This window comes from Pinus tabuliformis, chromosome 6, assembly GCF_031772625.1.
Source record: "Pinus tabuliformis cultivar Carrire ecotype Pingquan chromosome 6, CPIR1, whole genome shotgun sequence".
NCBI classification, from domain to species: Eukaryota; Viridiplantae; Streptophyta; class Pinopsida; order Pinales; family Pinaceae; genus Pinus; species Pinus tabuliformis.
Window position 1 is genome coordinate 205,108,242 of NC_142292.1, and position 17,590 is coordinate 205,125,831.

General features: G+C 39.6%; 1 protein-coding gene across 2 annotated transcripts in view; it reads right to left on the reverse strand.

Moving 5' to 3' along the window:
* The window catches only part of VAD1 (GRAM domain family protein), a 452,408-nt gene extending 442,141 nt beyond the window's left edge, over positions 1-10,267 (reverse strand). Inside the window, exon 1 of one of the 2 annotated variants that reach the window (XM_089414877.1) lies at positions 9,720-10,267. In XM_089414877.1, the coding sequence (XP_089271003.1) occupies positions 9,720-9,977 (258 nt within the window). In that variant the 5' untranslated portion in view covers positions 9,978-10,267. The remainder of the gene's footprint in view (positions 1-9,719) is intronic. The other variant, XM_089414880.1, reaches the window with a different exon arrangement.
* Between the last annotated feature and the right edge of the window lie 7,323 nt (positions 10,268-17,590).

The window sequence follows — 17,590 nt, forward strand, 5'->3', positions numbered from 1 at the left end:
CCTCTTCCTCCTTCTTGATTCTGACCCCCTTGCCGCTGCTTCCCGCCTTGGTCAGCCTTCTGATCTCTTCTTGGCGAAGAGCCGCCCACAGTTCCTCCCAATCTGGAAGGGTGTACTTGCCCAATATGATCTAGACAAACACCTCCCAGTCTTCTGAGAATGCATTCAAGGTTGTCCTCACCATCAATTCTTGATCTGGCGTGGCCCCTATAGAAGTCAGTTGATCCCGGATCTCCTTCAATCGACCGAGGAAGGTGTCGATCTGTTCTCCCTTCTACATCTGGTATGACCACAGCTGATATTCTAGTAGCATCTTCCTCTGCATGGAAGCATGCTGATACAATTTCGTCATGGCCTCCCACATCGCATTTGTCGTTTCCTTTTCGGCAATATGTGGTACTACATGGTCCTTGACCCCGTCAAGGATGATACTCTTGGCCCTCGCAATTGCCTCCTCGTACTTGCTGTTCTCAACCAGCTCAACTGGGATCGCTATCGTCTTCAAGGCGAAGTGCTTGAGACGATCCCTGTCTAGAACAGACAAGATTCTGGCCTTCCAGACTACGAAGTTTGAGGCTCTGTCCAGTCTGTCCTGGTCTCTTACCCCGTTCACTACCATTTCGCTGCTCCTCTACTTCCCTTCTAGAAGTTCTCGGTGTGACTCCCTCTGAGCCTCGATTTCCCTCCTAGAAACCCCTCTGCCAATGTCGAGATGCCCCCACTCCGATCGTTAGTGTAGCTACACCACTGATCCGGATTTCTTGGCTAGAAATCCTCGGTCGCAACTCCCTCCTCCTTGGTATTGCCCTGTTAGGTACTGTTCTGACCACAGTACCCCACCAACTTCACTCCGCAACTTACCCACAGCCTCCTATGCCTCAGCAAACTGAAGGTTAGAGTTTCTAGGCTTTGCGCAATCCCGACACCAGCAATATTTGCACCTCCTGGCCACGGGCGTCAATCCTTCCTGACTGAGAAAATGACCGAGCATTGCGTAGGTCAGGTCTGCTCCTTTTTGCCACTACGCTAATCCTCCTCCCGGCTCAAACTTGATGACGCAGGCACTGCGTCACCCCTTCCTTGTTGCTTCTCTGCTAGGAACAACTTTTGTCAATCGGGACAGTTGTTTCTGCTGCTGCTGCTCTGCTCGGTCGATGCCCTCAGTTCTCTTGTGATCTGCAACCTCACTCTGATACCAGGTTGGAATTTCTAAATCTAACTATTAGAAATCCTTCATATACTTTTTGATTTATTTCTGCCTACTTGTTTTGTTTACTTAACAAGTTATTTACCATGTAAATACTGAAAATAAATACAAGTACATGCTCAACACATTACAGATCATCAACTGAAGGAAAAAAAACACACAAGTGACACCGTTGTTTTTGGACTAATGTCCCCAGAAAAACCTCATGCGAGAAAACCGGTGCAGCTATCTGAGGGTTTTATTATTAAGCAGTTTCGGAATACAATCTGGGTGCCAAACCAGCTCACCCAACAGAGAATGATCTCGGCAGTAGTACCTCTCAGTCGGAGATAGATATTCTAGCTAAAACCCCGGATGAACAATCCCACAGCTCTCAGCTCCAATCTGTCCCAAGAAATCTCCAACGTTTGCCTCTAGGGACTGCGTCAGCCTCTCTGGCCCAGCATCACCCCAACTCGCCCTGTGTAGCCTCTGTGTCACCCACACTGGCTCTCTCTAGCACTGCACAGCTCCTGGCTGCCTCTGCGTGGGTCCTGACTGGCTCTACGTGTCCTTTAGCTGGCTCTGCGTCCCTCTCTCCCGGCTTTTGCGCTGCTGCTCCCGGTACCCTCTTTGCCTCTTTGCTTCTGTATTCACTACCCCTCAACTGCAACTCTAATCACTCCTTCGATTTCCTTAGCAAGCCCTGCCCCAGAAAATCGAATTCTTTATTAACTCGGTGTGTTCTCCAACTGACCCTCAAGCCTCCTCTTATACTTTTCTCGTTGACAATTCAACAACCGAGATTAAGTCCCTAATCAATGGCTAAGATTAGATCTGGTTTGATCCATGACTTTTGGACCATTCTAACTTAGTTTTATATTAATTCACATTAATATTTTATTTTCCCTAAGTTTAGACTTAAGGACTCCATTAAAAATATTAATTATTTTAATATCTCCCAAACTAGTTAGATTTTGCCCAAACCATTTCTGGGTCTTGAAGATCTCATGTGCTTTAGCCTCTCTACCAATTTTCAAGGCTAGAGCACATCCAATGCTACCCCAAATCAACAAAGAAGGCAGCAGAGAAGGAAGAGGTCGAAGAAGACTTGGTTTTGGGCTATCTCTCTCTCACACATGCGAAGGAAGGCTAGGGTTTTTGCAGCAAATCTAGGGTTTTCCTCTACAAGTTCGATCTTGAAAAAGGGAAGGCAAGAAGGTCAAGCGAAGGTCTCAAGGAGCCACTCAAACTCCAGAAGTTAAAGAAAGCCGAGCAAAGGTCTAAGGAAGCCTTGGAAGGCTAAAACAAAGCTCACACGTGTCGTAGCAGCAACTACAAGAGGGCCGAAAATTTCAGGTCAGCAGTGGAGGCCGAAATTCTACAGCTGGGGGTCGAAGTTGTGCTACTGGAAGATATTTCACTGGGTTTGACTTGTTCAAGGAAAGCACATCATTTAGAAAGGTTGGACTTGGTCTTGGAGGGTATTGGTCTTGGTCTAGAGGACTTGGAATTCGTCAATTGAAGAATCTATAAGGAAGAGAAGAGATTTGCGAGATTTCCTCTCAATTGGAGAGGTTTTGGCCCTGGCTTGCAGCCTATATTTTGTGTTCTTGTTCTTCTTGTTTTGGTAGTTGTTTGATGATATACAAACATAATAATAAGCAAAGAAGTTAATAAGTAAGAAAAATGTTAAAGCACATGACAAGCAGTTATCAAGAAAAGAGAAATCTCTCTAATTATTGTCCTATGGATTTCTCAACAGCAATAAGTAGTATCTCGCCTATTGTCACGATAGGGTGTGTGTGATCTTTGTCATTTATGGCAAGTTGGGTATCTCCCCCTATCATGATTGGACTAGACAGAGTATACCCCAGTATGCATCCTACCCACAAGTTGGGCTTGTTGGGATTGCCACTCATCTGGCCAATGGGTGAGGATACTTGAGATGGTTGTGATCCTTGCCTCTCATGGCAAGTGGTATCTCGCTCAAGTGATGGGATGCAGGTGTTCTACCACTTGACTCTTGAGGGTCAATGTGGGAAGATCAGCAGACATTGGGATGGATGTGATCCTTACCTCTCATGTTAAGTAGCATCTCGCCCATTGTCAGTGGACGATAGGATGGATGTGATCCTTACCTCTCATGGCAAGTAGTATCTCACCTGTTGTCATTAGACAACAGGATGGTTGTGATCCTTGCCCAGTAAGTTGTATCTCACCTATTGTCATTGGATATAGGGTGGTAACATGAACTCCCCTATGATGATTCTTCTTCTTTAGGTTTGAGTGTGTTTAGAAGATGAGCAGAGACAAGATATGACTTGGTCCAATAATGACGATGAAGAGATTTCTGAGATGAGATTCATGAAGCAGTCAGAAATTTTTCTTTAGCTAAGAGGGAGTGTTAATTTGGCAGCTGAGGGATAAATTCCCTCCATTGGACAGCCTTCCTCATCCAGAGAAACCCATCTTTGCCCTTGGAAGAATTTAATTTGGTCAAGGAAAAATTAAATTTTTAAAGTGAAACCCACAAGTACACGAAAGTACAAGTCGGCCAGGGCAAGCTAATTCGACCTTCTAAGAAGCATATAAATACACCATTTGTCACATCACTTTGGAGCATCACATCAACACATCTCTTCTTCTCTTGGAGGTTCAACTATTTCTGAAATTGCAAGGCTATTCTTCACACACACGAAGGAGCGAGAAGGTTTTCTGATTGGCAGAATTCTTCTTCTATTTTGGACTTTGACAAATATTGACTTTTGGGAGTTTGAGCTTGGTTGACTTGGTCTTGACTTGGGTATTTGGATCAGCTTTGGAGGCCAAATTCAAAGGCAAGGAGAGCAAAGATTTCTGGGCACTTTGACCTTGGTTGACCGTAGATTTGAAGCTGCCATTTGACCGCAAGGTGGACCTTAAGGTTGACCAATTTTTGAGGCACTTTTTGGCACTGTTTTGACCATCTTTGACTAAGCTAAAGAGGTTGAGTTTTCTGCTGCCAAGATCAAACTTTTCAGAGGTATTTTGACTTTTGAACGTTGACTAGTTAGGGAATCATTAGCTGTTGTTGACTGATATTGACTTTAACCAAAAATGTTTATTTGACTTGTTGACCAGATTTGACTTTTGGGCTCATCTCTTGAATATTGGTTAGTGGATTGTTGGACAAGTGAAAGATTTGACTTTGACTCTTTATTGATGATTGGAACGTTGTATCTCTCTGCTGAACATTTGACGACAATCTAATAAAAGAAGAATTTTGAAAGGGTTTTCCCCATTGTGGGGTTTTTCCCTAGTCTTTGACCAAATCTTGTATCTCTTGTTATTACTCTTGGTTGTCTTCTATTGTATATTGGATTTACTGTTCTATCTACATTTGCTCATTGTCATTTGAAGATTAAATTTATTTAAAAGTGATTGCTAATTGAAAAAAGAATTAGGCTAAGTGATTGTGCTAGGATAGAACAGTGGAAAATTAACAGCTACAACTTTTCCTCATCAACCCTTGAACATAAAAAATTGCCTTCAAACTTCACAAGGACCATTCCGAACATACCGGTGATGAGCCCCAGAAATGGGTAATTATATGGGCTTATTTTACCCTTTTAATTCGACTTAATCCACCATTCTCATTAGTTTATTGCATGTTTTTTATCATATTTATGCTAATAGAATGAATTGGGTTAGTCATTATGCCAAAAAGTCTAATGTGTGCTTTATACAGATTTTTGGTCAATTTTGAGACAAAATCAAAGGTTTAATAAGCATTTGGCAGCGAAATTCGTGGAAGAAAAAGGGAAAGGATTTGTAGGAGGGTGTCCCCTTCATTTATGAGCCATTACCTCGAATTCTCCATCAAAAACTCGGAGCACAAAGCCAAGGGGCAACCAAGCAAGTCAAGTAGGACTGTTGTTATCTTCAGTTCCAGGAAGCCGAGTTCCTTGATTTTAGGAGCACTGTTGGAAGTCCCCATTGGTATAAATAAGAAGGCTTAGGGCCTCAGTTTTGTTAGTCAGATTTTAGTTAGATTTTAGTCATTTGTTAGTCTATTTTCGCACTTTAGTGCAGCCCTGTATTAGCACATTTTCGAGCTTCTTCTTGCAGACAGTTTTTGTGATGTAACTATTATTTTTTGATCAATGAAGATGAATCCAGCTTTGCACCAGCTCTGATCTTTCTTAGGAGGCTGTAGCTCTTGGGGTTGGGCCCAACCCAAGTGCCAGTACCTCCTTTGTGTACTTTTATGTGTTTTTCTTGCATTCATAGAATAATTTCTGTTATTTAGGTTAAAATCTTGCTTTATTACTTAGGTTGTTTTTTATGATTAAGATAGTTGTTCATGCTTCAGGTTGATTCGACAGTTTGATAGCCGAAAAGATCCACAAAAAGGCTACCAAGCAATCCTTGATCTCATTTCTCCCTCCTTGGGATCATGAATTGAGACCAAGGTACACTTGCTACCACAAAAACATTGTTTTTGCCTTCCAATGCAATTGCTAGTGTTAGATTTTGAGTTGGAGAAGTTGATATCAGTTGTGTTTCCATGTTTAGATCTGTTCTTGCTCAGTTTCCATAGCTCTCTTGCATGATTTTCTGTCTATAAACTTTTGTTCATCATATTTCTGGTTTTTAAGGGCAGATTAGGTCAAAATAGATAGATCTCTGTTTTTTAGTCTTTGTTTGGATCAATTTTGGAAAGTAGTGTGCAGAACACCTATAATACATTCCTACCTACCCTTCCTCCATCATACAACCTGCTCCAATCCCTCACTCAAGATTTCTTCCCTTCATTCGCCACACTTTCCCAACTTGCCCTAATTTCTACATTTTTGTGCAACATTGCTTTCTTCATCCTTGAACGAATCCAACCATCTTCATCACTCCTGGGCTTCATTTACCAGGTCCTACACCTCTTAACATCCTTATCCATCCTTCATTTCCACTTCCCCACCGTTTTTCCACCATCAATCCTCTAAAAACCACTTTCGGCCTGTTCCTGTAGAACTTCCTGTAGAATTTCTTGTAGATCCCCTGCAGCCTCCTGTAGAAGATAACGCGAGCGATTTTTCAAGATCTAAGCGCGGTGGAAATCTCCAGAAGGGTGCTAGGGACCCCTTAGGTCCTCTCCACACCTTCCTAACCCCCTGCAAACACCCACTCCATTTCCTTTCGCCAATAAACCTCTGCACAGTCAAAAATAGTTAAAACACATGCATAATAATTCTACATAAAATTGCTCAAAAATACAAAAAGATGATTTTTCCATATTTTTCTTCAGAAGTAGCTTAAACACATGTATTTTACCTCTGCAATAGTCCATAGCATCCATTTCGGTAGTTTTACATCTCTTTTCTTGCACAAGTAGGGTTAGTCGGTAAAACTAGGGTTTGCTAGGGTTTGCATTTCTTTTCAGTTTTCATCTTCTTTCTGCAAGTAGACTAGCCTCTTTTGAGTTAGCTTTCATCCATCACAGTTAAAAGCTTATTCTAAGAACTCATAAAATTTGGCTTAAACCCCTAGCGAACTTGTGCCAACTGATCAAGTGACAGCCTGCAGTAAGAGCTAGTACTTGTGCATATAGCACCGTCGCGTCCAAGTTTGTTACGAACTACCGAGTTGATAAAAGTAAAGTAGAGAGTCCCAGGAGTTGCAGCATCATTGTTGCAATACTATAGCTCACCAACCGGCGCTGCAAGATGTCATTTCATTCATTAGAGGTTGCATTCTATTGTCTGCACCCAAATCTTGATTAGGTAAGTGGTGACCCTTATATGCTTCAAATTCTACACTCCCATCAAGCACAAACTTCACTGGTTCCAAATTGCGAAATTGATGCTGCCAATATACAATCCAATCAATCTTTTCGTCAAAGATTTTAGCAATGTGCAGGCTGCATCTTTCTCTCTGTTTTGTAGAAGTCAAATGATCCATGATGTCTTCAGTTAGACTTCCACCTTGCTCCACCATTTTCCAACAAAATCTTCCAACAAAATTTCCATGAGATTTCTATCGAGCCAGCTCCCAAAGTGGTCCATGATGCAGAAAAACAAGGAACAGTGATCCAGAATATAGATAGCAGCCATTATTTTCAACGTCCAAATTCTGCATTGTAACATCAATTTTGCTAGCATAGGGACTATGCTTCACACCAAGATAGACTTCGTAGATAATGGACTTCCTTGGTGTTCCACTTAGTATCAAAGCCTTGAGCATTGTGATACCAAATCTAAGAGTGAACATAATTCCTGTCCTTGACTCTTGTGGAAAAAGGATCACATCCTTATTCCAACAATTTACAATCAAACTCTTCACAAAATTATTTCTCAAAATTTATTGTGATTTCTTTTGTAAATTTATATTTAGCATTAGATATAAAAACCCTCAAAAAATAATAATAACCCAAAAAAATATTTCAATAGTAAATTTCTTCACTAAATTTTGGTTCAGTTTGCATGTATTGATTATTTCATTGGATAAAACTCCACAAATTACATTTTTGGGAAGCCCTAAGCTGCACAACCCCATTTATTTAGATCTATATTGCTATGCTAACATCATTTCCAAGTGTTTCAAGGCTTATTACAGGTTCTGGAACTTATTGGCAGCAATTGAAAGCAATTAGAGGCAAACCCTTACCTTGGGATACCTGAAACTCAAGCTTAACTCTCTTGTATCATTTAAAGTTGATCTAAAGGGGTTTTCTATTGGCTATTCAGTGCTTTTAGATCATATATTGGCTGTCCAAAACAATTTGCAAGTCTGATAATTCTTTTGGGCTAAGTCAATTTTCAGCCCTCATGGTTGATGGTCATTTTCTGAGTATTTAACTTGCGAATTGAATATCTTTTCAACTACTCATCCATAAGTACTAACACTTCCAACCAGGTTCCTTAAGTTTTATGTCCACCAAGAGCTAGTTTGGGCAGGGCCCCTAAAGTGGTCTTCTGCTTGTTCTCCTGGTGCAATTTTCAAAATTACAAAAGTTATAAGTTTAAATAGCAAGATTAATTCCTTCTTACAACCACATAGAACAGGTATAACACTTCCAATTTATTTCCTACTGTGGTAAGAAGTATTAATACTCAATTTGTGGCATTTTCCAAGGTTATTACATTAATTCATTGAGTATTTTCTTTGTTGATTTGCAATATAATTCTGCTGTTACATCTTCATCAGATCAGATTTCATTATTAAATTAACTCCTATCTTTTCCATATACTTGTACTTAGGCACTGGTCTACTTATACATTTCGTTGAGTGTTGTGTGTTTGTAGAGATACTGCCCTTGGTGTTTCGTATGAGTATGAGTCAGACTAAAGCAACAGGAATACGATGAGGTGACAGTGAATGTATTCCTAATAGTGCTTACTGTTTAGCAGGCTTGGTCGAACCTTGCCAACCCTACTAGTTTGAGTAGTAACACCACTCACGACATGTTAAAGCAGAGATGAGACTGTGTTTACATGGTTGTTGTCTGCAATTGTTCTTGTTGCACATGAATTTCATATTCCTCCATTTAAACAAAGTGAGTTTCATCGGCCAAATACAAATGGTGAGGGGCTGGGGAAAAGACAAATACAAAACCCTGAAGTCTACATGGTTCTTTGCTCTGAGTTCCTTTCTGTCACATTTATCTGCATTGCATTCTCTGCTCTTTTGCACAAACACTGTGCGTAAACATAGTGGCTCTATGGGACTTGAATCCTGCTCACTATTTGTGAGAACCTAGTCATCTGCATGGATAGAAAGGTTGTAGAACAATGACAGTCGCTTTCTAGCTCTGTCCATGATCCTATCGAGCCAAGTTAAAGTTGAAAAGAAGCACAAAGGATGACGACCGCAATTCCAGAATTTTCTCTTTTAGAAACCACAGACCAAACTATAGAGCCACTATTTAAAGTCACTTTTCAAACTAGGGTTAAAGACAGGTGATTTTTATTATCAGCATTATCAAATTTTGTGGTAAACATGTGTTTCACATCGAGACTCTTGTTGAAGACGTGCGTAATTTACTGTTTTCTTTCCTAATATTTATTGTATATATTTTATCTTAAGCCCTTTGGGCGAACACTTATGGCCACCGCCTAGCACTGCACATATAACTTTGTGCTAAATTCAACCGTGCCTTTTTTCGACCCATTAACATGTAGATATAATTTGTCAAACAGGCATTCCGGAATGGTCACCCATCCACCCACTCTTGCAGCATTAGCACGCTTATGTACAGAGTTCTTAACGGAACCAGGTAGTCAGAGACGCATTTCAAGGCTACTATTTATGGGGTTCACGTTTATTTTCCCTTTTCAATTTGACGTCCATTGTTGAGGCTATGAGAAAACAAACACATTCAATTCTATTTAATTTTCTTATTTAAACTGCAGGGTAATGGCTGAATCGGTTTGCCTGGTTTCGATGGAGATAGGAGCAACTCATCCATTGACTTTCAGATATATATATATGTTTGTTGCTGTGGGAACTAGGCATGAAGCATTTCCATTAATTATAAACAAATCCAGACAAGTTTTACCTGAGTTTCTGTCATCTTCGGAGACTGGAAGTTGGTGACGTCCTCGTCATATGATTCAGAGGGAGAGGGGCAAACGTTTTCATGAGCATAGTCATTATCAACAACCCCCGGTCCCGTCGATCTTGAACTGGAAGAACGCGATGACGACTTGATGCAGCGAGATGGAGTGAACTCCGCGGTGGAGGAATTTAACTCCTGCTTCTTGTTGTTGTTGTTGGGGAATAAATTGGGGCTAACGGGTCGATCCGCACTCTCCATAGCACCTCAATTCAACGCCTGAACTTTGCGAAAGTAGATTATTATTGTTGTTATTCAACTGCTGCTAGGCCCCTCGGCTCTCGTCCGAATGGAAGAAACTCCAAAATACGAGATCTTAGGCCTCTGCGGTCTGATTTCCTTTGTTCTGCAATTGTGTTAATTGCTTCCTTTGTTCTGCAATTGTGTTAATTGCTTCGTTTTGTTGGATGGTTGGGAGCTATGGCTGGATTTTCCCTGTTCTTCCTCGTTTTACAGTTTCTGCTTATACCAATTTTATATTAATATGTGAAATATGAGTTGGAATTGGAACATAGATACAACCATGCATGAATGGTAGGTATGGTTGAAAATTAACGAAAAGGTGTATTTGAAAGTGAAAGAAAATAACGTTTGTGTTTTACAGTCACGGTATCTTTAATTTAACGGCGGTGTTTGTGTAGATTAACAGGGTTTTTGAAATATGGATTAATAGTGTTTTAAGTAGTTTGATTTTTTATGAGATAATGTTGAGTGAAAGAGGAGTAATTTTTATTGAAGTAATTGCTATGGTGCTGCTCATAAAATATCTAAAAAGAATTGAGTAAATGAAAGTAGGTAGATGGCCTAATGTTATCTTCAATGAAGGCATGAGTGAAAGAAAGAAAACATGGATGAAACAAGACTACACATGGATGCAAAAATAGAATATCTACCTCAATGTTTGTCCCACAATTAGCAAGGAGCTAAAGGATTTTGTTACGGAGAAGTTTCGTAAAAAGGTACGAGGAAAAGAGTTGAGTAGAAACAAGAAATATTACATTGAGGAATTCAACCTTGCTTTTGATCTACAACAAAAAGAGTTCAATGGAGCTAGCATTTGGTGGAGGGCAAAGGTTCTTATTGCTAAATTAAGGACCAACTCATATCAACTACTGTGTGAAACAGGACTGTGGAAAAGGCCTAAAGAAGCTTGGGAAGAAAGGGTGTGTACATTTTGCACGTCTAAGGATGTGGAATCGGAAAAACATTTCATTTTGGAATGTGATGCATTCAAAGACATCAGAGAAAGTTATGAAAACATGTTAGCATCATTGGGGATTGTTGGAAGGTTGGGCCAACTCATCATCAATTTGAATTGGAAAAGGATTGAATTGCAAAAAGCAAAAAACATGGAACTAATGGTCTCATAGACTATTTTTAGTGTCATGGACCTGAAAATATCATTTCATTTCCCAAGTTTTTAATCGTAATTTTGACAAGTTATAATTGATTGACATTGTTACCATTAATATTAATATAATTTTTTTTGCTTATTGATAGCTAATATTAATATTTATCAATATTATTATAAATTATAGAAGAAAATAAAAATAATGTAAAGGTCTATTATTTTGTAAAGGGTTTGTTTTTTAATTGGAAATAGTATTTATATGACATAAATTTGTGTATGTTTCATGGAAAATATATCAAGAATTATATAGCAATTTCTTCAAAATTTCTACCATTTTTCTTTTAGCTAAGAGATATGTTAAACTTTCCTAAGGAGCATACTATTGAGTGACAAAAATGGGGTTTTTGTATGTGTATACCTTACAAAATTGCCCCAGTAGAACACAATATTTACAAAACATAAAACTATTGATGGATAGTAAAGTCTTTAATGATTATGAACATGATCTAATGAGTTGAACTACATTGGGTTGAATTAATTTTTGAGTTAGAATCCATTAAGGAATAATTGATGATCTAATTTGGCCATTGATACACAATTTCCTCCTTTCAAATTGGATCCATCATTAGCAAATTTGTCAACTTCTTTGTTATGGTCCCGTGATACATGAATGTATGTAATTGGTGGAATGTCTTTTACCATTTTCTATGCTTCTTTCATGATATTTTCCATATATTTTTCATTTAGCATTGATCCTTTAACTAAATGTTGTAAAATAAGGAGGGGGTCTCCGAGTATTGTGAGCTCTTTCACTTGCTTTTCATTGGAAATCAACAGACCCTGCTAGAGACCATGAGTATTTGGTTGATTATTTATCATATGACCAAGTCCCCATGAGTGCTTGAACACTTCATCATCCTCAGGGCCATAAAGAGCCCCTCATGTAGAAATTTCTCTATAGATCAGCTAGCTCTGATACCATGTAGAAATTCTGCAAATTCTCTACAAATCTACCTCTAAGATCATGTAGAAAATATGACTGTAGATTAACCTGATAATGCAATATTCCAAAGAAAAATACTATAATCTACTTCTACTATCAAACTTTGCGAAAGCTTAAAAGATCGAGTTGAATCAGAGCTGAACACGTATAATCAGAAGAAGAATCAATACACATGAAACACACAAAATACTCAGGGGAAAGCCTCAACTAAAAACCCCACTATCTGTATTATCATACAAGGTGGAAATACATCAAGATTACACAAAGCTTTAGCTCCCACGTCTAATCAGCTCTCAATACAATCCTCCAGGATGCTCACAGGCAAACAAGGCTTCTCACAAACCTTCTCCTCTGCCCTCCAAGCCTCCTATTTCCTTGCGTTGTTTCTCCTGGATGATCCTACTGTTACCAAGTGTAACACTGATCACTCAAAGTGATCTCACACCCTGTAAAACTGTGCAATCCTCAAGGAACCTTGTTCCTTCTACATGGATGAGTTTCCTTTATAAGAAAATTCCTCCAACTGATAGTACAATGTCCTTGTCTTTAATCTCAACTGGGTCTTTGTCTGAACTGACATGCATGAGTTATTTATGAGAGAATCCTCAACTATCTAGAGTACACTAATTGCATGCATGCATGCATTAACTCACTGAACTCACAATCAATTCCACAAATTGTTTGGAACTAATCTAACTGGACTTAACTTAGTTAACTGAGCTAACTAATTACAACTCAAATACAACTCATCCTTATCTCCTTAATTAAGGGATAACTTCCTCAATCAAAGGGATAACTGTTGCATGATAATCACAAAGACTTCATGTTTGAATTTCTCCAACTAATTAACTCGAGATGAATTAATTAATTATTTTTCACACAGCTAGTGAGACTAAATTCGAATTTTAATTGAAGGACAAATTAAAATTGGAGTATCCTGAAATGCTATCTCTAGCAATGCTATTTTTAGTATTTCTAATTTGCTATTTTCAACACTCCCTCTCAACAAGAAAGGAATTCAACTTGTCCCGATCATGAACCTTTAGAATGTTCTGCATGCAACACTTCTCTCAAGTGTTGTTGCTCCAACAACTCCAGAAACAAAAAAAGCATCCAACCTGAATCAGAATGATGCCTCTGTCATCAAAGTCTCTGACTGTTATTGCCTCTGTCAACTGAAAACTCTGCGCCTCTATGCTCTTTAGTATTTGACTGCTCTAGCCTCTGTCACTTTGATCTCTGACTGCATCAATCACACTGATTCCTCCTGTTGCATCCGTGCTACTGTTGGTCCTACCTCCCAGCACTACACCTCCTCTCACCATGTTGCATCGTGCTGCCCATTGTTGCACTGCAACTCAGTTACTGAGAAGTCAGTAACTGACCTCCCTATTGGGCTAGAAACACCCTCTGATGTTGAAGCTCCCTCTGTCGCTCCAACCGCATTTGTCTCTACCTACTCAGCCAGTCCTGCTACTCCTTGTCAGGACTCCCGTAGCAAGGTCTAATCAAAGAGGTTGGGTACCTCAAGGATCATACCCCTATTTCATCCTTAATGGGACTATCACTTCACATCACCCCACCTCACACCTGGAGGTATGGCTGCATGTGATCCCTTTGCTGACTTCTTCAATTGTGGCTCCTCCACAATTGTCTAAGACTTCTTCTGGCGCTACATGTTGAGAGGTAATTTACTCTCCCTCTCAATGACCAAATCTCTAACATTTGCCTTGCTCCTCAAGGCTGTGCATGCATCTTGAACCTCAAGAGCATACAGGTTTTGTACCCGTGAACCGATCTATTTCCCCTGTCTCGTGGTGATGTGTCTAAGGAAAACCTTTCCCTTACTGAAGACAACATCGTAGCCTTTGTCCTCCAACATCACGATCGATACCAAGTTCTTCTTAAGTCCAGACACATACTTCACATCTGTCAAGGTGATAGAAGCTCCATGCTCCCTCTGAAAAGCAACCGTGCCCACTCCTGAAACACTATACTTTTCATCGTCACCCATCTCTATGAGTATCTTGAGGTCTTTCTCCTCCAAGGTACTGAATAAACTTTTATCGTCGGTCATGTGGAATGAGGCTCCACTGTCAAGAAACCAACCACAACCCATCATCGAAGACACCATGCATGCGATGAGGGTGAAGTCCATCTCGAACTGAGAGGCCAATGCCTCACCTTCAAATCCTTCCGAGGATCCCTTCTTGGACTTCTTCGATGGGCAATTAGTCGCATAATGACCCATCTCGTGATAATTAAAGCATCTCACTTTAGATTTGTCACCCTTCTTCCCTCCATGAGAAGAACTCGATTTGGGATGAGAATCCTTCTCCTTCCCTTTCCTTGCCTTACTCACTAAGGCCAGATTTTCTTCATCCTCCTTGGATGAAGAACCATCTCGTGTGTTCCTCCTGATCTCCTCCTGCATGAGATCCGACCACAGTCGTTCCCAATTCGGCAGTTTCTCTCTTCCATTCACTGAGTCCTGGTAGCTATGCCAGCTCTTAGGAAGACCGAGGAGAGAAAGACTCACCATATCATCATCGGTTGTCATTATTCCTACACTTCCAAGCTCATCTCTGCAGGTGGTGAGCTTGTTTAGATATGTAGAAATAGTGTCGCCCTTTTCACACTTGATTTTCTGAAGCTTGTCCTTCAGCGCCAGCTTCCTCTAGTCGTTGTTGTTCTGATATAGGTCCTTCAATGTCTTCCACATTGAAAACAGAGTCTCCTTCCCATGGAGACTCGAGACAATATGGTCTCGAACTCCCTCAAGGATGATCTGTCTCGCCCTTGCCACACACTTCTTCCATTCAGCCAACTCTTATGCATTAGCTGCAGCTGGCTTGGGGATTTCTTGATCAATGAAATCCTTCAAACCATTGTCTTCTAATACTGCTTTCATGCGATCATTCCATGCTACGTAATTCAAGATTCCATCCAAGGCATACTAGAGTCTCAAGCCATAGATTGCCATTGGAGAACTTAGAGGTGTGATAAGAATTCGATTTTGTACCTTTAATCTCGAACTTCAAACTTCAAATTTCCCTTCTCAGTATACTGTTCACAGCTTTGATCACCTTTCCTCCGATACCATGTAGAAATTTCTCTATAGATCAGCTAGCTCTGGTACCATGTGGAATTCTGCAAATTCTCTACAAATCTACCTCTAAGATCATGTAGAAAATCTTACTATAGATTAACTTGATAATGAAATATACCAAAGCAAAATACTATAATCTACTTCTACTATCAAACTTTGCGGAAGCTTAAAAGATCGAGTTGATTCAGCGCTGAACACATATAATCAGAAGAAGAATCAATACACATGAAACATAGAAAATACTCAGGGGTAAGCCTCAGCTAAAAACCCCACTATCTGTATTATCATACAAGGTGGAAATACATCAAGATTACATAAAGCTTTAGCTCCCACATCTAGCCAGCTCTCAGTACAATCCTCCTGGATGCTCACAGGCAAACAAGGCTTCTCACAAACCTTCTCCTCTACCCTCCAAGCCTCCTATTTCCTTGCGTTGTTTCTCCTGGGTGATCCTACTGTTACCAAGTGTAACATTGATCTCACACCCTGTAAAACTATGCAATCCTCAAGGAACCTTGTTCCTTCTGCATGGATGAGTTTCCTTTATAGGAAAATTCTTCCAACTGATAATACAATGTCCCTGTCTTTAATCTCAACTGGGTCTTTGTCTGAACTAGCATGCATGAGTTATGTATGAGAGAATCCTCAGTTATCTGGAGTACACTAGTTGCATGCATGCATGCATTAACTCACTGAACTCACAATCAGTTCCACAAACTGTTTGGAACTAATCTAATTGGACTTAACTCAATTAACTGAGCTAACTAATTACAACTCATCCTTATCTCCTTAATTAAGAGACAACTTCCTCAATCAAAGGGATAACTGTTGCATGACTTCACAAAGACTTCATGTTTGAATTTCTCCAACTAATTAACTCAGGATGAATTAATTAATTATTTTTCAAATGGCTGGTGAGACTAAATTCGAATTTTAATTCTCAATTTTAATTCAAGGACAAATTAAAATTGGAATATCATGAAATTCTATCTCTAGCAATGCTATTTTTAGCATTTATTGTTGCTATTTTCAACACCTCCCCCTCTTGCCACTCCTGGATTCGTTTGGATGACCCATCAAAATAGAGAATCCATCCTTGTCTATTATTCTTCTAAGTTTTGAATTCTACATCTGTCATTCTAAGCTTCCAATATTCTCCCATATTTTGTTGATTCTCACAGTAAGTTGTGCCTTGTTATCCATCCCTACCAATTTATTTAGCCATAATTGCTCTAGTTGATCCAACTCTTTCATGGGGGGTTTATGATCCTACTTTTTAGCTTCAAATCTGACACACAATGATAATGCTTTAATTGTAGTTCTTTGGGAAGGAGTAAGCTTGTTATTAAAGGTTGTATTATTCCTAGGAAGCCAAACTTTCGAGCATATAAATTTGGGAAGGGCTTCCCAATACATTTTGAGAAGAGGTTTTTGTATAAGATTGCCTTTGCAATTTCTTGCCCAAGAGGAGAAGAATTCTTGTATAGCAGAGAGCCATTTGACCTGACCCTACTATAAAGAGGATATGTTTGACTCCATCCATACCTTTTTTATATACTCGTATTCCAAAAAAATCTAAGAGATATCTTCCCCTTACTTCTTGTAGAGAGAGCATCTTGAGGAACCATGGATGCCTCTTTTTCTAAGGTTCCCAACTGCCAATATTTTCTTATGTGCAAGGATCCAAATGAAGGAATTCGCTTTTGGACTAACATTAGTATTCCATATTTTTTTCCAAATGTTGAGATTTGGAGGAACACTGGACTAAAAGAGTAAAAATGCATAGCCTACCTTGACTAAATAATCTAAAGCATTCTGACTAATTTGATCTTCATCCTCCTTTCTCCAAGGCCAACAACCTATCAACCATTCACGGAGCTTGGCATCCAAGCATTGGAGATTTGGTGGAACACTCCTTAAGTTCCAATTCATCCAACTTCCATCTTCGTCCCAATTGGAGATGTCAACCAATGTAAATTTCCTTTGAGCACAAAAATATTATCGTAGGGGAAGGAATTCAAGGAATTTCTCAAGAGGCCATTGGTCCATAATCTTATCAATTCATAGATTAATATTGTTACCATTTCATGGCTTCCAATACAACCCTAAGCAGATGAGGGGGGATGTTGAAACAATTAATTTATAGATTGCCTTAAACATATTTTGCCTTCAAGACTGCTATCCACCAATCTTCTCCTTAGGTGACAAATCTCCAAAATAGTTCTGCTCCTATTGCCTTATTCACTAGCAATGGATCTTGTATTCCTAAACCCCCATGATTTTTAGGGGCCTTCACTAAAGCCCATTTAAGAAAAAAGAAATTTTTGGAGCTTTCCTTACCACCTTCCCAT